The 25,624-nt window shown below is 48.6% G+C and overlaps 1 protein-coding gene across 1 annotated transcript in view; it reads right to left on the minus strand.

The window, feature by feature from the left end:
• LOC141121731 (uncharacterized) overlaps window positions 1-25,624 on the minus strand; it is a 212,966-nt gene that overhangs the window by 162,754 nt on the left and 24,588 nt on the right. The window contains exons 4-7 of the mRNA XM_073611442.1: window positions 2,566-2,689; window positions 2,352-2,449; window positions 2,033-2,275; window positions 1,805-1,940 (exon numbers count right to left, since the gene is read on the minus strand). Of these exons, the coding sequence (XP_073467543.1) occupies window positions 1,805-1,940; window positions 2,033-2,275; window positions 2,352-2,449; window positions 2,566-2,689 (601 nt within the window). The remainder of the gene's footprint in view (window positions 1-1,804; window positions 1,941-2,032; window positions 2,276-2,351; window positions 2,450-2,565; window positions 2,690-25,624) is intronic.

The raw sequence follows: 25,624 nt of genomic DNA on the forward strand, positions 1-25,624 counted from the left end.
GTCCATAGCTATTGCGTGACTTCGTGTATGGAATATATCAATAAATGCGTGACATCTGACGTGAGGAGAACACCACCACCGACAATAAGGAGGCTTACCAGATCAATTGGACTCAAAAAGACGTACGTCAAATTGGGTCAAACGGGCTTGGGTGGTGAACCACTGTAGGAGATCCGGAAAAGTTGAAAAGGTGGGGGTATGTAAATCTTTAAAACAGCGCTGTAAAATGTACAAATGGCGGCAGTGGGGTCCTACCCGACGCGTTTTGTCCTTTTAGACGTCGTCTGGAGGGAACATATCCCTCCACCCGGCACAGCCAGCACACAACAGAACAAGTAACCCTGGGAGGATTACTCTGTCAGAGATCTTGCTAGACCCAGGAATGGGTCAAAAGACTCAAGACATAAGCTCCATATGTCTAGGTAGAGCAATACCTATGAAGAAGATAAACTAAAAAAAAACAGAAAAAAAAACGACCAAGCTCCCAAAAAAAAGACTGCATCACTGTAGTGTCCTCTGCCCCTTCACATCACCCCCCCCCCCCACTGTAGTGTCCTCTTCCCCTTCACATCACCCCCCCACTGTAGTGTCCTCTGTCCCCTTCATATCACCCCCCCCCACTGTAGTGTCCTCTGCCCCTTCACATCAACCCCCCCACTGTAGTGTCCTCTGTCCCCTTCATATCACCCCCCCCCCCACTGTAGTGTCCTCTGTCCCCTTCACATCACCCCCCCCACTGTAGTGTACTTTGCCCCTTCACATCACCCCCCCCACTGTTGTTTCCTCTGCCCCTTCACCCCCCCCCCCACTGTAGTGTCCTTTGTCCCCTTCATATCACCATCCCCACCCACTGTAGTGTCCTCTGCCCCTTTACATCACCCCCCCCACTGTAGTGTCCTTTGACCCCTTACATCACCCCCCTGTAGTGTCCTCTGTCCCCTTCACATTATCCCCCCCCACTGTAGTGTCCTCTGCCCTTTCACATCACCCCCCCACTGTAGTGTCCCTTGCCCCCTTCACATCACCCCCCACTGTAGTGTCTTCAGCCCCCTTCACATCAACCCCCTCGCCACTGTAGTGTCCTCTGTCCCCTTCACATCACCCCCCACTGTAGTGTCCTCTGTCCCCTTCACATCACCCCCACCACTGTAGGGTCCTCTGTCCCTTCACATCACCCCCATTGTAGTGTCCTCTGTCCCCTTCACATCACCCCCCCACTGCAGTGTCCTCTGTCTCCTTCACATCACCCCCCCACTGTAGTGTCCTCTGCCCATTTACATCACCCCCCACTGTAGTGTCCTCTGTCAGGAGTCTGCATTCACTATATCTGCTCTGCCCAGGAGCCTGCAGTGACTATATTTGGTCTCCCACAGTACACAGAACATGAATATGCAATTATCTTAGTAAATATAAACTGCTAAATACCTTTTCTTCTCAGCAGTATATAGCAGTCTTGTGACTTCTATCAGTGTCCGGCCGAACATTGGTTAAAGCCTATAGGAGGAGTTTTCATTCTCCTCTGAGGCTGCATGACTCCTGACCCTCTGTCTTGACAGTGCTGATTGGCCCTGTGCTGCTCACAGGCACTCTCCCCCCCAAAAAAACTCCACCAATACACACCAAACTGAGCATGTGCAGAGTGCCCCCAAGGCTCTGTGCTATTAGCAGATGGATTGGGAAGTGTGGAAGAAGGAAAGGGCTCATTAAAGACAGGATCAAACACAATGCAGAGGATTAACCCCTTAGGTTCCACAGTGGATATAAAAAGCATGCTTTACTGCTTATACAGACTGATTTTACTTACTATTCTCTGTAGGAGTGTCCTCCTCTATAAATGTCTCCGTTATTCCATCCTCCTCCATAGACTGCTGATCATCCCTTACATACTTCTCTTCTTCTTCTGCTTTACACTCAACTTTTATATCTATCGGATCTTCACCCTAAACCAAGAGAATGATCAAAAATAACATCTGTAAGACATACAGTAAGCTTTAATCTTATGACATCACATAAAAAAACTACACCAAGTCACCAGAAGTCCATGTTCTAGATGCTCCATCCCACCAACCTTGTAATGGTGAGGGATGGTGTGATCTTCCTGTGTGGAATCCAGGGAATACAGAGGACGGGGACATCTCTCTGGTGGGTTCCTGGTATTGGGTGGCTCCATCATATCCTTGTGTCCCTCTGAAAATTCTTCCATCACTCCATACTCCTCATCCTCCTCTTTATACTCTTCTTTAACAACAATATTATAATCCCCAAGGTTTCCACTCTGAAAATATAATAAAACATTAATTGGATACAACATGCTGTGTATAAATCAGAACTACCAATAACTGGTAATCTACCTGGTAATAGTGAGGGATGGTGTGACCTTCCTGTGTGGAATCCCAGGAATACAGAGGACGGGGACATCTCTCTGGTGGGTTCCCATTACTGGATCCATCTGTAGGAAACACACACACTGACTGAATACATTGTTTCTATGTGTTTATCAGATGATGGGGGATCTAGGTGGACCCTCCGTACTGCTCTCTCCTTTACAATAAAGTCTCCTCTTACCCGGTGATGTGAGGGGCGGCTGATTGTCCATCATGATGTCCTTGTAGAGATCCTTGTGTCCTTCTAAATACTCCCACTCCTCCATGGAGAAATAGACAGTGACATCCTGACACCTTATAGGAACCTGACACACACAATGATACAGTCACCATCCAGACACATCCCTTGTCTGTTACTGGATAATGTCCCAGAATTCCCAGCACCGCTCACCTCTCCTCCATGATCTCTCTGGTGACTTCTAGAATCTTCTTTTTATTTCTCTATTCTATCAGGGAGGGAGGTGGAGGCAATGTGATGGTCATATGATCTCCAGACTTCACAGGAGGAAAACTCTAGATCTGAACACAAATGGTAAAATAAAACGATATTCCCAGAATCCTCCTCACCTCACCATTCAGGCGTCCATTTTATTAAAGCCCCAATGAGATATAATTTACCCACACAGGACCCCCTCTATGTAGGTAAAAGGAATTCTGGCGTCATTACACATAACACAGGACCAACAGACCTGTCTTGTTTGTGAGGATGCAAAGAGTCCACCCACATCTTAAGACCATCAAATAAAAAGAAAAGAGCCAAATGGAGGGACATTGGAAGGAGGAACTGTGAGGTTAGACTGATGTCACAGGATTCTCTGACTCTGGATGGAGGTTCATTGGGAGGATCTGTGAGGTCAGTGTGATGTCATAGGATTCTCTGACTGTGGTTGAAGGCTTATGATGATGAGGCGCTCTATGAGGTTTCTGCACACAGAATCATTTCTCACGGATGCGTCCCACTTCTCCTAAACTGAAAGATGAACGTTGTCTTTGGGCTATGCCAGGTCACATCATATTCCTGTGATCTCTGTGTACTCCAGAGACTTTACTGATCACATTTTAGGATGAATATCTGAGACTGGGATCATTATGGAGATGTTCGTTATCAGGCTCCTACTTACCAGACCGGCGAGTCCTGTCGGGCAGAGGGTAGGCTTCCTTACCCTCCGACTATCGGCCCCCTGGTAGAGTAAACAGGGGGTACGACAGTACAGAGTGGTATGAAGGCCTGTGTGGCTGTTCAGGTATTGCAGTCCAGGTGTCACAGGGTTAACTGTAGCAAAGACTGAGTAGGCTGGAGCACCTTCACTGAGCAGAGCAGGCTGGTGTGGACAACAGGCAGGAAGACTGCAGACAGGCTGACAGGATCCCAGAGAGCAGGCAGATGGATGGTCAGGAGACAGGCCAGGTTTGGTAACAGGCAGACGGCAGAGGTACCGTGGAACAGGCAAGCGGATGGTCAGACAAGCAAAGGTCGGTGCAGGCAGAGTTCAGAGAAAGGTCGGGGGACAAGGCCGGGTCATTAGGTATAACAGGAACAAACAAGGTACACGGTCAGGCTCTGGAACGACTAGCTGTTGATTAGGCAGCACTGGTCACCAGAACTCACTGGCTTAAATAGGGCTTTTGGCGCCAAACGACGTGCACGCGCGCGCCCCGGCACACACAGGCACGCGCGCCCGCCAACACCCGCGCGCGCGCTCCCGCACACCGGCGTGCACAGTGGAACAATCCTGGACACACACACCGGCGCCGCGAGGAGCCCGCACGGCGAGGTCCACAGAAACGTGCGCGCCAACGCGCGCCGACGCACCCTGACGCACACCACCGCGGGCGCCCCGCCTGCCAAGGTAAGAACCCTGACAGTGCCCCCTCCTCAAGGGCAGCCTCCGGATGCCCAGCTGGGCCAGCCTGGGAGCATGGGAGTTCTTGAAGTTTCGTAGCAATTCGTTGGCATGCAGGTTACCTTCGGGTTCCCAAGAATTATCCTCGGGTCCGTACCCCTTCCATTTAATGAGGTACTGGAGCTGATTCTGCCTCTTCCTACAATCCAAGATTGCCTCGACTTCGAACTCCTCCTCATTGTTGACCAAAACAGCCTCCGGTGGCTTGGCCTTACGGTCAGGAAAAGGATCGTGGATAACTGGTTTCAGTAATGAAACGTGGAAGACCGGGTGGATTCTAAGGGACTCTGGCAGACAAAGTTCAAAGGCAACATCATTCACCTTTCTCTTCACCCGAAACGGGCCCAGGAACTTAGGTCCCAACTTCTTGGAGGGACAAGCCAACTTTAGGTTAGTTGTAGAGAGCCATACTTGGTTGCCAGGTTCAAGGACGAGTTCTCCTCGCCTTTTCTTATCGAACATCCTCTTGAAGGAAGCCTGGGATTGGGCCATGGTTTCCTGCAAGATCTTACAGTTACTAGAAAAGAACTCCATTGTTTCCGTTACTGCGGGTAGAGAACATTCCGGGATAGAACTGGGAAGGAAAGAAGGATTGAATCCATAATTCGCAAAGAAAGGAGTCTGGTTGATGGCAGAGTGTAGGGAGTTGTTATATGAGAATTCGGCGACTGGTAACAAGGACACCCAGTCGTCTTGTGTAAATACAGAAAAACAACGGAGGTATTGCTCCAGCGTCTGGTTAGTTCTTTCTGTCTGGCCGTTCGTCTGAGGGTGGTAGGCCGAGGAGAACGCCAATTCAATTTCCAAAGCGGCACACAGAGCTCTCCAAAACCGGGAGGTAAATTGAACACCTCGGTCGGATACGATATTCGCGGGCACCCCATGTAACCTTACTACTTCCTTGACGAATATCTTCGCCGTTTCTACGGCTGTGGGAGTACCCTTCATAGGGATGAAGTGTGCCATCTTGGATAGCCTATCGATCACCACAAAGATGGTTGAGAAACCTTCAGAGGGGGGTAACTCCACAATGAAATCCATTGATAGCATTCTCCAAGGCCTGTCAGGAATCGGTAAGGGTCTCAATAAACCCCAGGCCTTTGAGCGGTTGCATTTATTCCGGGCACAAGTGCGGCAAGAACCCACATACTTCTTACAGTCCTCCAGGAGACATGGCCACCAAAAGGTGCGCAGCACCAATTCTGAGGTTTTCCGGGCTCCGAAGTGACCCACCAGCTTGTGGTCATGACATAGTTCCAGTACCCTACATCTTTCAGGAACAAAAATCTTGCCTTCATGCCAGAGCAACCCATCATTTAAATTGGTTCCAGTAGGTAGAGGAATTTCAGAGGAGGCCTGTTTAATCCTGGAAATTAAATCTCCCTGGAGAAGTAAGAAACTACCTGCAGGCAGAATAGTATCAGGAGGAGTACTTTCCTTGGAATCATGAAACATCCGTGATAGGGCATCAGGTTTTCCATTCTTGGATCCGGGCCTGTACGTGATATGAAAGGAGAAGCGGGAAAAAAAAAGTGCCCATCTAGCCTGTCGTGGTCTGAGTCGCTTGGCTGCTCTTAAGTATTCCAAGTTCTTGTGGTCGGTAAAGATGAGAACCGGATGTACCGCACCCTCTAGTAGATAGCGCCATTCTTCCAAAGCCGCTTTGATGGCCAACAGTTCCCGGTCTCCGACATCATAATTTTTCTCAGATGATGAGAGTTTACGGGAAAAGAATTCTACAGGAAACAAGAGGGCCTTGGGGCCCTGACGTTGAGAAAGTACTGCCCCCACTGCGATCTCCGAAGCATCCACTTCCAGTACAAACGGTAACGCAGGGTCCGGGTGCTTGAGAATAGAGGCAGAAGTAAACAGTCCCTTTAATTTCTCGAACGCTGCCTGTGCTTGGGATGACCAACAGAATCGTGCCCCCTGTTTAGTAAGTTCCGTTATTGGTGCAATGATCTTAGAAAAGTCTTTAATGAATTTCCTATAAAAGTTGGAAAATCCTACGAAACGTTGGACTCCTTTCTTGTCTGTAGGAGCCGGCCAGTCCAGGATGGCCGATACTTTTTGTGGGTCCATCTTGATTCCTTCAACAGAAATAATGAGTCCCAAGAACTGAATACTCTGGCGTTCGAACTCACATTTATCTAATTTAGCGTATAAGCCATGTTGCCTGAGCCGGACGAGAACATTCCTGACGTGCCTGCGATGATCCGCCAAAGAAGAGGAGAAGATGAGTATATCGTCCAGATAAACGATGACGTAAAGGTCCAGGATATCTCTAAAGATGTCGTTCACAAAGTGCTGGAATGTAGCTGGGGCATTACAAAGACCAAAGGGCATGACCTGGTACTCGAAATGTCCGAAACGAGTGCGAAACGCAGTCTTCCACTCGTCACCCTCTCGGATGCGGATTAAGTTATAAGCACCCCGGAGTTCCAATTTAGTAAAGATTCTGGCAGTGCCCAGCCTTTGGAATAACTCAGGTACCAGAGGGAGCGGGTAGCGGTTTTTAATCGTGATCTTGTTCAGTTCGCGGTAATCAATACATGGCCGCAGGGAATGATCCTTCTTTTCCACAAAAAATAAACCCGCACCGGCCGGAGAGGTGGACGGGCGGATAAATTTCTTTTTCAGATTTTCATCCAAGTACTGCTTCAGGGTACCCAGCTCCTGCTCAGTCAGGGGGAAGATCCGGCCAAAAGGTACCTCGGTTCCAGGAAGCAATTCAATTGGGCAGTCGTAGGGCCTGTGTGGCGGTAGTAATTCTGCCCCCTTTTTGCTAAACACATCCGCAAAGTCTTGGTAAGGCTCAGGAATAGCTTGAAGCAGATCAACATCTGGATGTAGACAGAGGAGTTGAGCAACCTCATGGCCTGTCCCTTGTAAGCAGTGTTGAAGACAATATCCAGAGAGGAACTCGACATTACCTGAAGCCCAGTTGATTTGGGGGTTGTGCGCCTGTAGCCAAGGTATTCCAAGAATAACTGGAAAGAGGGGGGACGAGATGGCGTCCAGACAGAGATATTCATGGTGTTGCTGGCCCATGATGGCTTCTAAGGGAACAGTCTCCTGAGTGACTGGGCCGGAGCAGAGAGCAGAACCGTCAGCGAGATGAACAGCAAGGCTTTGAGTTTTGGTTTGGAGAGGAATGGCATGTTGAGAGGCAAAGGTCCGGTCAATAAAACAGCTGCAGGCTCCAGAATCAATGATAGCTGGGACTTGGATGGCCTTTCCGGGAAGCTGTAAAGTGACAGAAATGGTTAGGTGCGTGCCCAAAGAGGGTACAATAGTAGCACAGGTACGAACATCAGAACGACACTTACGCATCTTGTTGGGGCAACCGCTGGCGTAGTGCCCCGATTCCCCGCAGTAGAGGCAGAGGTTGTGTGCCCGCCTACGTGTCTTCTCCTCTGGGGTCAAAGAAGGACGGAATAGACCAAGCTGCATTGGTTCAGGTGCATCATAGGTCGAGGCAGGTGGTGGAGCAGGAGATCTACTGGGAGGACAGGGTACTTGTGGAGTCATCCAGGTGGGACGAAAGGTACTGGTGGTTCTTTCGGTACGTCGTTCTCGCAGTCTTCAGTCTATTTGGATTGACAGATTGATAAGGTCTTCCAGGGTCTGTGGTACCCCTACTCGTGCCAACTCATCTTTGAGAGGTTCTGACAACCCCATCCTGAACTGATGGCGCAATGCAGCGTCATTCCATGCCGTGTCAGAACTCCAGCGTCTGAACTCGACAGCATAGTCTTCAGCTGCTCGACGGCCTTGACGAAGGGCCTGTAAGGAAGCTTCTGCGGTGGCAGTGAGCTGGGGGTCTTCGTATAGTTGGGACATGGCTCCAAAGAAGGCCTCCAGACTATCCAAGACGACGGATTTTTGCTCCAAGAGTCGGTGGGCCCATGTTTGTGGTTCACCAGACAGTAAGGAAATAACAAAGCCCACCTTAGTGGCTTCCAGGGAGAATGTGCGTGGCTGAAGGGCGAAGTACAGGTTGCAAGCATTCCGAAAGGCACGATACTTACTTCGGTCTCCGAGAAATCTTTCGGGTACTGGTACTTTGGGCTCAGGAGGTAACATGACCACGGAAGGTGTTGAGGTGGCTGCTGCGGACCCTGGTGGACCGGGAGGTGCGGACAAAGCCTGCACACGTTCTTCCAAGCTGGAATATCCCTCTTGTAGGCTTTTCACTGCCTGGGTTAGACCCGCCAAATGTCGGCAAAGTTCATCCATAGGGGAGGCCCCCTGCCCGGACTCGGTCATGGCTGCCTAATACTATCAGGCTCCTACTTACCAGACCGGCGAGTCCTGTCGGGCAGAGGGTAGGCTCCCTTACCCTCCGACTATCGGCCCCCTGGTAGACTAAACAGGGGGTACGACAGTACAGAGTGGTATGAAGGCCTGTGTGGCTGTTCAGGTATTGCAGTCCAGGTGTCACAGGGTTAACTGTAGCAAAGACTGAGTAGGCTGGAGCACCTTCACTGAGCAGAGCAGGCTGGTGTGGACAACAGGCAGGAAGACTGCAGACAGGCTGACAGGATCCCAGAGAGCAGGCAGATGGATGGTCAGGAGACAGGCCGGGTTTGGTAACAGGCAGACGGCAGAGGTACCGTGGAACAGGCAAGCGGATGGTCAGACAAGCAAAGGTCGGTGCAGGCAGAGTTCAGAGAAAGGTCGGGGGACAAGGCCGGGTCAATAGGTATAACAGGAACAAACAAGGTACACGGTCAGGCTCTGGAACGACTAGCTGTTGATTAGGCAGCACTGGTCACCAGAACTCACTGGCTTAAATAGGGCTTTTGGCGCCAAACGACGTGCACGCGCGCGCCCCGGCACACACAGGCACGCGCGCCCGCCAACGCCCGCGCGCGCGCCCCCGCACACCGGCGTGCACAGTGGAACAATCCTGGACACACACACCGGCGCCGCGAGGAGCCCGCACGGCGAGGTCCGCAGAAACGCGCGCGCCGACGCACCCTGACGCACACCACCGCGGGCGCCCCGCCTGCCAAGGTAAGAACCCTGACATTCGTTTTCAGGACATTTTCTACAAATTACACTTTTCCCTCTTTCTTCCTATTTGAATCTTATAAAATAACGACATACATATTCCAATCCCCCCTAAATAACTTCCCCGTCCCTCACCACTAATAAAAGCCGTATAATCCATTAGTATAGACCAGGGGTCTCCAAACTTTCTAAGCAAAGGGTCAGTATACTGTCTTTCAGGCTTTTGGGGGGCCAGACTGTGGCCAGTGGGAGTTGAAAAAGCCCCAGCATCAGTGCTCCATCATTGGTTTTAATAGGAGGAATAGTGCCCCATTGATGATGTCAGCAGGGGGAATGGTGCCCTATCATTGGTGTTAGTTGGTGGAATAGTGCTTCATGGGTAGGGTTGCCACCTCATCCCTTTAAAACCGAACACATATGAATTACACAGGCTCTGTGGCTGATTAAGGATGTAATTAAATTCATTGGTGCCTTATCTGCATTAAATTAGCCCCAGAATCTGTGTAATTCATATGTGTTCAGGTTTAAAGGGATGAGGTGGCAACCCCATTCAAGGGCCAGATAAGGGCAAGTAAAGGGCCACATCCGGCCCCCGGGCCGCAGTTTGGAGACCGCTGGTATAGACTGATGAGGTGAGAAGGTTATTGGTGGGAAAGGTGACACATCTCCAAAATGAAGAGAATGTTCCGACTCCGTAAATGGGGAAATGTTCTGACCCTAAAGGGGTTATTCTACATTTCCACACTATGGTTAAAATAACAGAAAGAGAGAGGTGGGACTTTAAATGAAGCACACAGCAGTAAAAGAGTAAGGGCTCTTTCACACGGGATGGTCCACATGATGATCCGCCCCGTGAACATCCGCTTGCTCGGCGGGGATCGCTCCGTCGATCCCCGCTGAGCAGGCAGATGACAGGTCCGTCGCTGCACACTGTGCAACGACGGACCTGTCAGAGTGCCGCTCTCCCCTATGGGGGGATCGGATGATGACGGACCGTAGATTCCGTCATCACCCGATCCGATAACGGATGGAAAAGTAGGTTTTTCCTCCGTTACACTTTTTCGGATCGGAGCGGGTTGGATGTCAGTGGACATGTCACCGCTGACATCCGACGCTCCATAGAGGTCTATGGAGGGTCCGTTCAGGTCCGCCTAAAAAACTGACAGGCGGACCTGAACGGATCGGCCGTGTGAAAGAGGCCTTACTCTTTTACTGCTGTGTGCTTCATTTAAAGTCCCACCTCTCTCAGTTATTTTAACCATTGATTAGGGATGGAGGCGGGTATCCCTTTGGTCATTGCCTCATTTAAAGTCCCAAACCTACTTTTCCTATTTTATTTCCACACTATATATGTGTGTATCATCATCTGCTGGAGATAAAAGTCATCACAGTGACTATGGAGGAAGAGGACGGACATGACGGGGGGTTACTGGGTGTAAATAGAAAATAAGATCTTATTACCTCCTCTGCTGCCACTTCCAGTAATGTCTTCTCTCTACTTCCTCCCGACTCACCTCTCACCCGGAACTTCCTGTCTGTACCTGACATCACTTACTGTCTGTATTCCATAGAGATTTTCCATCTCGTTATATGTGAGATTACCACCTTGTGGAGCTCAGAGGAACTGCAGCCCGGAGAAACCTCTCGTAGTGTGAACACGGCCTTGTGCTGTGTGTGTATGTACTGTATATCCTTATAGATGGGGTCATCTCCACTCCCGCCAAGGGCATACCTCCCAACTTTTTGGGATGGGAATGAGGGACACCTACTCAGCAAAATCATGTAGTCATAGGACATGCCCCACTGTCATGTCCCCTTAAAGGAGAATTAACCTAAAAAAAAAGATTTGTTAAACCCACAAGGGCTTTTTTTTTTTTACTTCTACTATTACTTTATATTGGCTTTTGAAATTTACAAATGCAGCAATTTAGAATTTAGGCGAAAGGTTTAGCACTGGGAAACACTTTTTTTAAAGATAAAAAGTGCATTTTATATACAACTATATAGATCAGACCAAAATGAGGGACAAATGAGGAGGAAAGAGGGACATTGCTCCAAATCAGGGATAGTCTCTCAAAATCAGGGACAGTTGGGAGCTATGACCAAGGGGGATAGAAATATATTAGTGCCTTGTCCAGCCTTTCTCAACCAGGGTTCTTCCAAAGGTATCTAGGGGCTCCTGGAACAATGAAAAATTTCTGTCTCTCAGTAACAATGATTTAATGGCAATGTAAGAATGCCCTTCACCCACTGACCACTATAGTGTCAGTTTTGTCACTGTTTGGAACAAGGATAGCCTAGCCTTTTTGGACCTTGAACTCAATCACGTAACTATACGAAACCCACTGCTGGAAATTCATACCTTCACTTTAACAGTTGCCACCATCCTCAATGGGTTAAAAATATACCTAGGACAGTTCTGTAGATTGAGGCAAAATTGCACAAGAGACTACGACTATATTTCTCAGAGTATACACCTTAAACAAAAGTTCATTGAAAAAGTATATCCAGAAAAAATAGTTGTCCAGGCCTACACCACTTTTCTTCCCGGAAGAAAACCAAAAAGTGCAAAATCTCTGGAGAAACCTGTTGTTCCATTTATTACAGGGTTTCATGGACAATATAAGGAGATGTAACACATCCTCAACAGACACTGGACCATCTTAAAACAAGATCCTCATCTGACTACCACCTTATGCGAAAGACCCACAGTAACTTATAGGAGGGCTCCCACATTAAAAAATAAAATAGCGCCAAAGCAAATTAAAAAGCATAAAAAATGGCAATCCCTTATGCCTAATTCCCCCTAAAGAGTTGTATAGATGTAATAAACCCTCGTGTAAGACTTGTAACTTCGTAAAACATGGACAGAAGAGTTTCACTCACAAAGAAAAGACCTACCATCTTGACAATTTTTATAACTGCTCCAGTGATTACGTTGTATACTGTCTTATATGTCCCTGCAAGCTGCTGTATGTTGGTCGCACCATTAGCCCACTGAGACAGTGTTTCGGTAAACACGGCCGCTTTGTGGAAGTTGGTTGCGATGAACACAGCGGCGTGCCACGCCATTTTTTACAGCATCATGGCCAGTCCACTATGGGATTGTGGGTATTGGTCATAGAAGCCATACCCAGAAGTCTGAAGCCGAATGTTTCTCCAAATTATGCGAACGTGAAACGTTCTGGATTTATACCCTGGATACCCTTGTGCCTAATGGGCTCAATGAGGAACTGGAGGTAAACACCATTATATATTTTTTTTATTTTCTAATTATCCCCTGTTGATTACTGGTGATATTATTATTATTATCATTATTATTATTATTTTTATTACCATGAATCATTATTTCATTTTTTACTATTATTGTATATATATATTTTTTTGACAATGAGGACTTACCTATTTTACATCATATTCTCTCATATATATCTAGTATACAACACATTCAATTAATTAATTTATTTATACATTACATTATATATCTTGCAAAATTCATTGTCACATTTTATTATTAATCATTTTTTGATCACTCTGATATGAGATATCAATCTGATCAATTTTTGGTATATTGTTCACCAAATTTACCTTATATCCTGCATGTGACCTATAAATAAATTGATTACCAATGACGCAATAGCTATCGTGATCAAATAGCTTTTATTATTAAATTTACAACCCAATGAGCTAGTTTCGATTTAATGTATATTTACTTTTATCCATCATTTGCTGTGGGTGGGGCGCATGCACATGTGTGTGTGCGTGCCTATGTGTTATATGTATATATGTGCACACATATATGTGTATGTGACTTTCTATCATTGGTGAATGTATATTAGCATTTTTGCATAATGTCACTTTTTTGAATAACGTCATTTTTAAATAATGTTACTTTTAAATAATGCCACTTTTATTCTATTGCATTGTTTCACTTAACAGCATTTACTGCCATTTAGCATAATTACCAAGCATTTAGCCAGCTGAAACTTGTCTTCGGGCAGAGCATTTAAATCTCGTCCTTTCTTTTCACCTGTACACTTGAGAAAGGAGCGCGCATTCTCCATACGGGCCTTGCGCATGCTCTGAAACGCGTTGTGTTTCCCCTGATCCCGCTGATGTCACACGCTGTTCCATGAGCAGACAGTCACCAGCTCCCTTGTAGGAAACAGCCGACTTCCTCTCTGGCTCCTTGCGGCTTTCACAGTCCGGACTTAGTACTCCTCTGGATACGTTCCTGACGCCAACATTGTGAGATACTAATCTCCAACGAGCAGACCTGTACTTACCCACATGTAAGTGTTGGATACTCTTAACACACGGTCGGACTTTGTTCGGACATTCTGACAACAAAATCCTAGGATTTTTTCCGACGGATGTTGGCTCAAACTTGTCTTGCATACACACGGTCACACAAAGTTGTCGGAAAATCCGATCATTCTGAACGCGGTGACGTAAAACACGTACGTCGGGACTATAAACGGGGCAGTGGCCAATAGCTTTCATCTCTTTATTTATTCTGAGCACGCGTGGCACTTTGTGCGTCGGATTTGTGTACACACGATCGGAATTTCCGACAACGGATTTTGTTGTCGGAAAATTTTATATCCTGCTCTCCAACTTTGTGTGTCAGAAAATCCGATGGAAAATGTGTGATGGAGCCTACACACGGTCGGAATTTCCGACAACAAGGTCCTATCACACATTTTCCGTCGGAAAATCCGACCGTGTGTACGGGGCATTATTGTTACTTGTAATAAACATTGCACCAAGAGCAGGCCCGGATTTACTCCCTTTGCCGCCCCAAGGCCGGGCCCTTCAATGCCGCCCCCCCCCCCCACACCACCAGAAAGAGCCCCCAGACATAATACGGTCAAAGACTGCAGACATGATACAAGAGATGGTCAGAGACTGCAGACATAGTACAGGAGATGATCAGAGACTGCAGACATAGTACAGGAGATGATCAGAGACTGCAGACATAGTACAGGAGATGATCAGAGACTGCAGACATAATACAGGAGATGGTCAGAGACTGCAAACATAGTACAGGAGATGGTCAGAGACTGCAGACATAGTACAGGAGATGATCAGAGACTGCAGTTCCTATGGACATTAGTAGATAATGGCCGATCGGCCCTCTCACCTGACCCAGCGATACAGCAATGCTTCCCCTGATCAGGAGTCGGCTCACTCTGAATTGCCCGTGGCGACTCCGTTGGGTAGCACCCAGATCCGTATTCCTGCAATGACTCCATTCCTTTCTCTGCCAGGGATGGCGCCAGGCTGTGTGGCTTTCCTTCTGGTGGCGCAGGGCAGTGGGGTTCTCTCTCTGATGGTGTTCCCTCAGCACTGCCCTCTCCCTCTGGAGCCCTGGGTGTAGACCCCCCCAGGACAAACTACCCCCTTCCATTAGTACAGACCCCCCCAGGACAAACCCCCCACCATTAGTACAGACCCCCCCAGGACAAACCCCCCCTCCCTTCATTAGTACAGACCCCCCCAGGACAAACCCCCCTCCCTTAGTACAGACCCCCCAGGACAAACCCACCCCCCTCCCTTAGTACAGACCCCCCCAGGACAAACCCACCTCCCTTCATTACTACAGACCCCCCCAGGACAAACGTCCCTCTATTAGTACAACCCCCCCCAGGACAACCCCCCTCCATTAGCACAAACCCCCCCAGGTCTACCCCCCTCCATTAGTACAAACCCCTACCAGGAAAACCCCCTCTCCATTAGTACAACCCCCCCAGGTCAACCCCCACCCCCTCCATTAGCACAGACCCCCCAAGGACAAACCGCCCCTCCCTTCATTAGTACAGACCCCCCAGGACAAAACCACCCCCCCTTCATTAGTACAGACCCCCCGGGACAAAACCCCCCCTTCATTAGTACAACCCCCCCAGGACAAACCCCCCCTTCACTAGTACAGACATCCCAGGACAACCCCCCCTCCATTAGTACAACCCCCCCAGGACAAACCCCCCTTCACTAGTACAGACATCCCAGGACAACCCCCCCTCCATTAGTACAACCCCCGCAGGACAAACCCCCCCTTCACTAGTACAGACATCCCAGGACAACCCCCCCTCCATTAGTACAACTCCCCAGGACAAACCCCCCCTTCACTAGTACAGACATCCCAGGACAACCCCCCTCCATTAGTACAACCCCCCCAGGACAAACCCCCCCTTCACTAGTACAGACATCCCAGGACAACCCCCCCTCCATTAGTACAACCCCCCCAGGACAAACCCCCCCCTTCACTAGTACAGACATCCCAGGACAACCCCCCTCCATTAGTACAACCCCCTCAATTAGTACAAACCCCCCCAGGAAAACCCCCTCTCCATTAGTACAACCCCCCCAGGTCAACCCCCACCCCCTCCATTAGCACAGACCCCCCAAGGACAAACCGCCCCTCCCTTCATTAGTACAAACCCCCCAGGACAAACCCCCCCTTCACTAGTACAGACATCCCAGGACAAACCCCCCCTCCATTAGTACAGACCCCCACCAGGACAAACCCCCCCCTTCACTAGTACAGACATCCCAGGACAACCCCCCCTCCATTAGTACAACTCCCCCAGGACAACCCCCCCCTTCACTAGTACAGACATTCCAGGACAACCCCCCCTCCATTAGTACAACCCCCCCAGGACAAACCCCCCCTTTCACTAGTACAGACATCCCAGGACAACCTCCCCCTCCATTAGTACAACCCCTCAGGACAACCTCCCCTCCAAGTGTGTACAATAGATAGAACAGATGGAGACAGGCACAGGCTTGGGCGGGACTCGGGAGTGAGAGACAGAGGAGAACACGCCCCCCGCCGCCGCACAGAGACCAGCCGCTCCGATCTTCGGCGGCTGCTCTCCTTCTCTGACAGGAGGAGGGAGGGGGGACGGGCTTGAGCAGCGAAAAAGACAGCGGTGGCGGCGGTGACCTGCGGAGGGAGCCGCCTCAGTCTGGAGACAGAGAGGAGGAGGAGGGAGAGGAGCACTCTAGCGCTTCAGCGCCCCCACCTCTCTGGCGCCCGGGTGCACTGCATGCTGATGTTAGTGTGGGGGGCGGCGCCGCCCCTGTACCACTGCCGCCCCGAGGCCTGGCCTCGGTGGCCTTGTGGGAAATCCGGCCCTGACCAAGAGGCGCTTTTCTGTCCTTTTCTTCACCCCTCATGTTTGGCACTGCTTTGGGACTTCCCTATGGCTCTGAATAATGGAGTGCTGTGTCTGTCAATGAACGAAAGAGAAAATGGGATTTTTTTGACTTACCGTAAAATCAATTTCTCTGAGTTCATTGACAGACACAGCACCCATCCCTCTAAGGAGTTTTGATGCTTCTGACACTGCTTGTTACTAAACTGAAGGCCTGTAGCAGAGATGGGGGTGTATATCACCTAGGACTGCCCATAGGCGTAGCCAAGTCTTTTTTCTGCCTAGTGTGCTACTCCTGTAGGGGGCAATATAACCCTATGGTTCTGAATAATGGAGCGTTGTGTTTGTTAATGAACTCAGAGAAAGAGCTTGTTGTCGGAAATTCTGACCGTGTGTATGCTCCATCGGACATTTGTTGTCGGAATTTCCAACAACAAAAATTTGAGAGCTGGTTCTCAAATTTTCCGACAACAAAATCTGTTGTCGGAGATTCCGATCATGTGTACACAATTCCAACGCATAAAATTCCACGCGTGCTCGGAACCAAGCAGAAGAGCCGCACTGGCTATCGAACTTCATTTTTCTCAGCTCGTCGTACGTGTTGTACATCACCGCATTCTTGATGTTCGGAATTTCCGACAACATTTGTGCGACCGTGTGTATGCAAGACAAGTTTGAGCCAACATCTGTCGGAAATAAATCCAGGATTTTGTTGTTGAAAAACCCCATCGTATGTACAGGGCATTATACTGTATATCACTGACTGTTGCCTCACAAAAAATACACTCTAATTTGTATTCAAGAAAAGAAATGTCTCACCCTCTTAAACTACAGCCCGTACACCCTCTTAAGCCAATCGGCTTATCCAGCCTATAACATGTTTCTGGCTGTTTGTCTCTTCTATAATACACAGTAATGTTTATTTCCAGATAAAACCTGCCTCATCTCAATCTTTTTATTTGTGGCTTATACAATCTGCTTACATACCGTCCTGCCACTCTAAAATATTTCTGGCTATTATAACTCAGATAATACAACCTAAGGCTCATTTCACACCTAAACCGGCCGTGGATCTCACAGCAACTCCTGTTCTCCATTTCAGGGACAAATCAGGTCAGAATCTTTGCCTGAATTTGGCTATGGAACGGAGGCAAAGACGCACAGCTTTTCTGTGCAATGCGCTCCGCCGCCGTCCCGGAGACATGTGAACCGGCTCCATAGAGAGTCCATCAAATTTTCCTGCTATGTGAATTGGATGCGGGGAAACCCACATTCAATTCACATAGGTGTGAACCCAGCCTTATACTGTACGTATTTCAAGATAAAACCTGCCTCTTTTTTTTTGTCCCTTTCATTGAGCAGCTTAAAAAGTTTCTAGATACTATAAAATATTTGTGGCTATTTTCTCACAGATAATACACTCTAGCTTGTGTTTTTCAGGATAAAACCTGCCTCATCTCACCCTCCCTAAAAAAAAAAAAAAAAAAAGCTGCTTATATACTGTCCAGCTACGCTAAACAATTCCTGGTTATTGTCTCTAACATAAAGATTTGATTAAACCTGCAACATATCTTTCTCTTAAATTGTGGTTTCACCAAGGTGCTTACATTCTGACCTGCCACTATAAAGCATTTGTGGCTGTTATCTCTTATAATATGTGATTAGGCAAACACACCTGTGTTCAGGGCAGGCCCGCAGATCATGAGTAAAGTTTGGGTGCCAAATTTGAATCCCATTGAGTAAAGTCTATGAGAGCTGAATGTTAATAATCAGTTCTGGCTAATAGGTAAAGAATAGTCAAACAAATGGCATTGTCACAAGTTACCCTGCAGTTTCCTGCCTGTGTATTCTTGCCTTCTGGTTGCAGTGCTTTTTCTACCTTTTTTCTTTCACATGTGTGCTTTGGTTGTGTTCACCTATGGGCATCGCCTGCTATTTTGTGGGCTTTTATTTCCTCCCCTTCCATCACTCCCTGGCCCACCTCCTAGTTTTCTTGCCTATATAAGACATGCTCAGTGTAGCCCACATTACCTGAGCAACTTCACTGTTCTCTGAGCAACTGGTCATTTGCCATTTGTGTATCCTGTGCCTGACTACCCATGTACCGACCCTGGCTTTGTTCACTGTCTGTGCTTGTTTGCTGCCCATCCTGACCTTGGCTTGTTTTCTGGATTTCCTGTTATCTCATGCTGTTTGTACTCTGCAGAACTCTGCACACATAAGTGGTCTCTGCATAGTTGTAGCGGTGTAGTTGCCACTAGTGACAGACAATCCACCAATTCACCCCGCTGCCAGACTTCATACATCACTTACAGAGACAATGAACAGCCTTTTGCTGCTTTTTTTTTTGTTGTTTTATTGGGGGGTACAACTTGGCTGGGGGAAAGGGTATATGGGATGCCCATAGAATCTTTTAATTGCCATCATATTTTAAATATTAAGCACAATAGCGCATAGTTAGAGCCAGAAGAGGTGATGTGCATATATTATGAGTATGATCTCTTCCTGCACCTCTATGCAGACTGTTGCTCCTCCTCTGCTTAACTTCCGCAGACTATTCCTTCCAACAATTCCCCATCCATTACTGTGTAAAGGATGAGGACATCACTCCTGACAGTGTAAAAGTGATGGTCCCAGAACTTCTTTTCCTGCTGCACAAACCTATTAATACTGAGGTAAAATAATGTCACATCTTCTTCTTTGGGCAAGAAGGATCCACTCTGAATGAGTCCTTAAGCAAGGTTCTGGTTGCTCCCTGCTACTAGGCCTAAGGCCTGCAGCACCTCTCCCCGGAGGCCTAGTAGTTTAAAAGCATTCTTATGGATGGTGGACTACTGTTCCCAGCCAGCCCAACTTGCAAATCCTGTGCCCTCAGGCCACATTGATTTCACACAGATCCCCACAGTCTCTCCTCTGATCCAGGACTCCTCATCATTCACCGTGTAAATGATGAAGACTTTGCTAATGACTTTGTAGAAGCAAAGTTCCCTCATAGACTTCCTGGCACATTCAGACCTCCACTCCTTGATGAGGAACTTGACCGGACTATATGTTTCAACAGCTTCACCTGCCCCTCTGCTCCAGGAGTTCTTTATCACCGACCGTGTGATGATAAAGACAATGCCAATGACCGTGTAGAGGCAAAGTTCCTTCAAAGCTCTCCCTGGGCCTCCTCCTGCGATCGGTACACCCCCCCAGATGGGGGTGCCCTCCTGCTGCTGCCTAGTATTCCATTCCTCACTTCACTCAGCCGACATCTCTGGAACAACGCCAGTGTTTGGCGCAAAGTTGATGTGCAGCAGGCCTATCAAGAGCAGTGTCTGCAGGAACCTTCCTCCCGTTTGGATCAGCTGCAGGTTGTGTCCTTCCTCACCCTCTGTTCCAGCTCCTGTTCTGCTTCATGCTGCTCCAGCTCCCGCTGTCCGCCCAGTGGAGGACAGTCCTTCAAAACTCCACCTGCCTTCGCCGCCTCACTTTTTTGGTGATCCAACATTTGTCAGGGCTTCATCAATCAGTGCTCATATAACTTTTTGCTCCTGGGCCACCATTTTCCTTACTGGTCAGTCCAAGTTAGTGATATCACTCCTTTCTTGAGATGCTCTGGCTTGGGCCTCACCACTGTGGGAGTGTCAAGACCCTACGGTTTCCAGCAAGCTTTCCGCAACATCTTTGCTGTACCTGGTATGGCCTCATCCATTGCTGGAGGTCTGCTTCAGCTTTGTCAAGGGAGCATGACTGTAGGTCAATATGCAGTTCAGTTTCTTGGCTTTGGAACTGGCATGGAATAATGAGGCCCTTAACGCAACCTTTTGGCATTGTCTAGCAGATCATATTAAGGATGAACTAGCTGGCAGAACCATACCCACCACCTTGTATGATTTGATCGCCATTAGCATGTCTGCTTCCAGGAGCTCATCGCCCCCCCAGTGGGTTGTTTAGCCCCTGTTTTCCAGAAAGCTTCCGAACAACCCATCTCTGCAACTATGCCAGCATCTGAAGAACCTATGTAATTTGGCCAGACATGTCTTGCTCCACAGGACCGGTTGCATCACCTGAGAATTGGCCTATGCCTTTACTGTGGGGCGCAGGGAATAGCTGGTTGTTAAGGAGCGAGACCGGGAAGCCAGCAACTGTGTCCTTAACCAATGATTCATCAGCTGTCAATGGGCTTCCCTGCTGACAGCTGAATAAAAAAAAAAAACATTGCCGGCAATAAAAAAGCGATCCACACTAGGCCCTTCGGGTTTGGTATGGGTTTCAAGGGGAACCTCATGCCAAAATTAAAACAAAAATGGCTTGGGTTCCCCCCAAAATCCATATCAGACCATTATCCAAGCTCTGCCCCCCACCCACAGCACCCACAACCCTGGGTCGTGGTTGTGGGGGTCTGCGGGTACCCCATACTCATTCACATAGGGGGGCAGCATCTGACGGCCCCCTTGTCAAAAGAGGGCCTCCAGATTCAGATAAACCCCTCCTGCCTGCAGACCCCCACAACCACTGCCCAGGGTTGTTAGGAAGATGCCCTTGTCCCCATCAACATGGGGACAGGGTGCTTTGGGGTAGGGGGACAGAGCTGGTGGTGGGGGTTATGTAATGGTGTGGGGAATATTTTCTTGGCACAGTTTGGGTCCCTTAGTACCAACTGACCATCATTTAAATGCCACAGCCTACCTGAGTATTGTTGCTGACCATGTCCATCCCTTTATGGCTACAGTGTACCCATCTTGTGATGGCTCCTTCCAGCAGGATAATGCACCATGTCACAAAGCTCAGATCGTCTCAAACTGGTTTCTTGAACATGACAATGAGGTCACTATACGCACTGGCCTCCACAGTCACCAGCTCTCAATCCAATAGAGCACCTTTGGGATGTGGAGGAATGGGAGATTCCCATCATGGATGTGCAGCTGATAAATTTGCAGCAACTGCTGCAAATAGCGTGATGCTATCATGTCAATATGGACCAAAATCTCTGAGGACTGTTTCAATGCCACAAAGAATTAAGGCAGTTCTGAAGGTAAAAGGGGGTCCAACCTGCTACTAGCATGGTGAACTTAATAAAGTGGCTGCTGAGTGTACATATGAAATTGTTATTCCATTAGGTGATTGTAACAAGCCCCTGCTCACTCTGTTTAACTCTCCCGACACTCCTCTGCTGCTATTGGATCAGATTGCAGATCGCAACGCCTGATATTTCAGTCCGATGCTCCGTGATTCAAACTACAGCTATGTGTTGTTCGAATCCAGTTGTGATAGCTCAGAACAAACACCAGGCAGGCTGTATGGAAGTTCAAACAGGAATATCACCTTTATTGAATGCACACAACACACTTTATTATACAGCAGCATAGGCGTCGTTAATACTGGGCTATTGAAGCTGGAGCCCCGAATCTGGGCTCAATAGCCCCGAGTGTCAGCAGCGGTGGCGGGCGCATTTTTCCTGCTGTGTAATGCGGCCATTGCGGTGCCGCCCACTGCAATATTAACAGAGGAGTGAAATGCTGCTGCAGCCTGAGGAAAGCAGTTTAGGAGAACGGCAGTGCTCCCTGCTCCCTCACGCTGTGTGTATGGGCAGCAGCTAGCAGGAGTAACGGCCGAGGTGGCTGGGATTGGGCCAGAAGAGAAGATAAAGGTTCTTCTGGTGTCTCTCTCTCTCTCTTCCTCCCCCTCTCTCTCTTCCTCTCTCTTCCTCCCCCCTTTTCTCTCTCCCAAATAAGTAATATTCAATCAGATGTACAATGGTTGCTGATTTTCTTGCTTTTCATGAGCACAGTGGCTGCATTTAATGGGGCACAGTGGCTTCATTTGATTGGACACAGTGGCTGCATATGATGGGACACAGTGGCTTCATTTGATGGGGCACAGTGGCTTCATTTGACGGGCACGGTGGCTGCATATGACGGGCACGGTGGCTGCATATGATGGGCGCGGTGGCTGCATATGATGGGCGCGGTGGCTGCATATGACGGGCGCAGTGGCTGCATATGACAGGCATGGTGGCTTCATTCGATGGGGCACAGTGGCTGCATTTGATGGGGCACGGTGGCTGCAATTGATGGGGCATGGTGGCTGCATTTGATAGGACACGGTGGCTGCATTTGATGGGGCACAGTGGCTGCATTTGGCGGGCACAGTGGCTGCATTTGATGGGCACAGTGGCTGCATTTGATGGGCACAGTGGCTTCATTTGACGGTAGGTCAGTGTATGTGTCATGTAGGTCAGTGTATGTGTCAAGTAGGTCAGTGTGTGTCAGGTGGTTCAGTGTATGTCAGCGTATGTGTCAGGTAGGTCAGTGTATGTCAGTGTATGTGTCAGGTAGGTCAGTGTATGTGTCAGGTAGGTCAGTGTGTGTCAGTGTATGTGTCAGGTAGGTCAGTGTATGTCAGATAGGTGAGTGTGTGTCAGGTAGGTCAGTGTATGTGTCAGGTAGGTCAGTGTGTGAGGTAGGTCAGTGTAGTTCAGTGTATGTGTCAGGTAGTTCAGTGTATGTGTCAGGTAGTTTAGTGTGTGTCAGGTAGGTCAGTGTGTGTCAGGTAGGTCAGTGTATGTGTCAGGTAGGTCAGTGTATGTGTCAGGTAGGTCAGTGTATGTGTCAGGTAGGTCAGTGAGTGTGTGTGTCAGGTAGTTTAGTGTGTGTCTGGTAGGTCAGTGTGTTAGGTAGGTCAGTGTATGTCAGGTAGTTCAGTGTATGTGTCAGGTAGTTCAGTGTATGTGTCAGGTAGGTCGGTGTGTGTCAGGTAGGTCAGTGTGTGTCAGGTAGGTCAGTGAAGGTCAGGTATTTCAGTGTATGTGTCAGGTAGGTCAGTTTATGTGTCAGGTAGTTCAGTGTATGTCAGTGTGTGTCAGGTAGGTCAGGTAGTTCAATGTATGTCAGGTAGGTCTGTGTATGTCAGGTAGGTCAGTGTGTGTCAGGTAGGTCAGTGAAGGTCAGGTATTTCAGTGTATGTGTCAGGTAGGTCAGTTTATGTGTCAGGTAGTTCAGTGTATGTCAGTGTGTGTCAGGTAGGTCAGGTAGTTCAATGTATGTCAGGTAGGTCAGTGTATGACAGGTAGTTCAGTGTATGTGTCAGGTAGTTCAGTGTATGTCAGGTAGGTCAGTGTGTGTCAGTGTATGTGTCAGGTAGTTCAGTGTATGTCAGGTAGGTCAGTGTATGTCAGGTAGGTCAGTGTATGTTGGGTAGGTCAATGTATGTATCAGGTAGTTCAGTGTAGGTCAGTGTGTGTCAGTGTATGTTAGCGAGGTCAGTGTATGTGTCAGGTAGTTCAGTGGATGTCAGGTAGGTCAGTGTGTGTCAGGCAGGTCAGTGTATGTGTCAGGTAGTTCAGTGGATGTCAGGTAGGTCAGGTAGTTCAATGTATGTCGGGTAGGTCTTTGTATGTGTCAGGTAGGTCAGTGTATGTCAGGTAGGTCAGTGCGCGTCAGGTAGGTCAGTGCACGTCAGGTAGGTCGGTGCGTGCCAGGTAGGTAACTCCCCCCGGTGCCGTACTCGAACTTCGGGCTGAAGCCCCTGGTCTTTTTGCAACCTAGCAACGCCCCTGCACAGCAGTTTGAACACCCCGCCCAAACAACCACTTTCCTATTAGTCAAATGTAAAGTACACTTTAGTCCTCACTTAGGTTCTCTTGGCCATGCAAATGAGGACCTAAAACAGGGTCAGCAGGGATTGGTCAGATAGCTTGAATGGGAGGGCTGATATGTGTAATGACACAGAGAAGTCCCAGGAGATAATTAAAGTACATAAACCAACAAACGGTCAAACACAGAACAATGCCTTCCTTCCAGACCATGGAGCCATCTGGAGGGGGTTAGCCTTAAGAAAAAGGGTGAACAATGAAACATACACAGGGTGATACAAACATAAGACAGGGAGGAGGACCCACCACTGTATAATAGAATCAAGGAGAAATACTTCAGTATTCCAAGGACCATGACAATTACTCCCCCCTGGAAAACAGTCCAACAGCCGCAGTGTGACCCCAAACGGGTCAACTCGAGGATGTTGGAAAAGCAGTCTTAAGGTTCCAGGTCCATCTGCCGAGATAACCCATCCGCATTCCCGTTTTGAGGCCCTGGCCGATATTGTATGGTGAAATTGTACGGTTGCAAAGCCGGGCTCCACCTTAGTAATCGGCCATTCTCTCGCACCACCCAGTTTAGCCATATCAAGGAATTGTGGTCTGTCATGACCGTAAAAGAGTGTCCATACACGTAGGGCTGCAATTTCTTTAAATCCCAAACTAAGGCCAAAACCTCTTTTTCCACGGCAGCATATCCAACTTCACGGAGTAACAACTTGCTGCTGAGATACGCCACCGGGTGTTCTTTCCCATCATCGTCAACTTGACTTAGTACAGCTCCCAGTCCGAATATGGAAGCATCTGTATGGACGACAAAGTGTTTGTTAGGATAGGGTGCCGCCAGTATGGGAGCTTGCGTTAGGGCGGTTTTTAACTGATGAAACGCTTTCTCGCACTCCGAGGACCACAGGACCTGTCTAGGGAGAGTCTTTTTGGTCAGGTCCATCAGATATTGCACCTCAGACATCCCAATATTACATTTGTCTGGCTTCAGGGTCTGGTCTGCGGCTTGGATCCTATCTAGCACTATTCCCAGTTGTCTAAGATGTTCCTCCCATGTCTGGCTATAGATTGAGATGTTGTCAAGATATGGACATGCAAAATCTTGCAGACCATCGAGGAGTTGATCTATCGTCCACTGGAAGGTAACCGGAGCATTCTTCATCCCGAATGGCATTAACCGAAACTGGTAAAGGCTGAATGGGGTGATGAAGGGCGACTTTGGAATTGCTTCTGCAAGTAGCCCTTACACAAGTCAATAGTCGTCAGATAGTGTCCCTGAGCTATTTTGTCCAACAATTCATCCACTCAGGGCATAGGGTAGGCGTCTGTCACAGTACAGTCATTCAGTCACCTATAGTCCACACAAAATTGGGTCGTACCCAGGAGCTTGCTGACGGTTCAATCACCCCTAACTCGAGCATCTCCCTAATCTCTGCTCTCATCCCTTCTCGCATGGCTCCAGGAATCCTATAGGCTGGTTGTCTCAGGGTCTTCTGCCCGTGGTCTCTACCTTGTCCACAGCAATGTGAGTGTACCCAGGGAGTGCCGAGGACATCTCCTGCCAGTCCTGAAGTAATT

This window comes from Aquarana catesbeiana, unplaced genomic scaffold (genome assembly GCF_042186555.1).
Source record: "Aquarana catesbeiana isolate 2022-GZ unplaced genomic scaffold, ASM4218655v1 unanchor228, whole genome shotgun sequence".
NCBI lineage: Eukaryota > Metazoa > Chordata > Amphibia > Anura > Ranidae > Aquarana > Aquarana catesbeiana.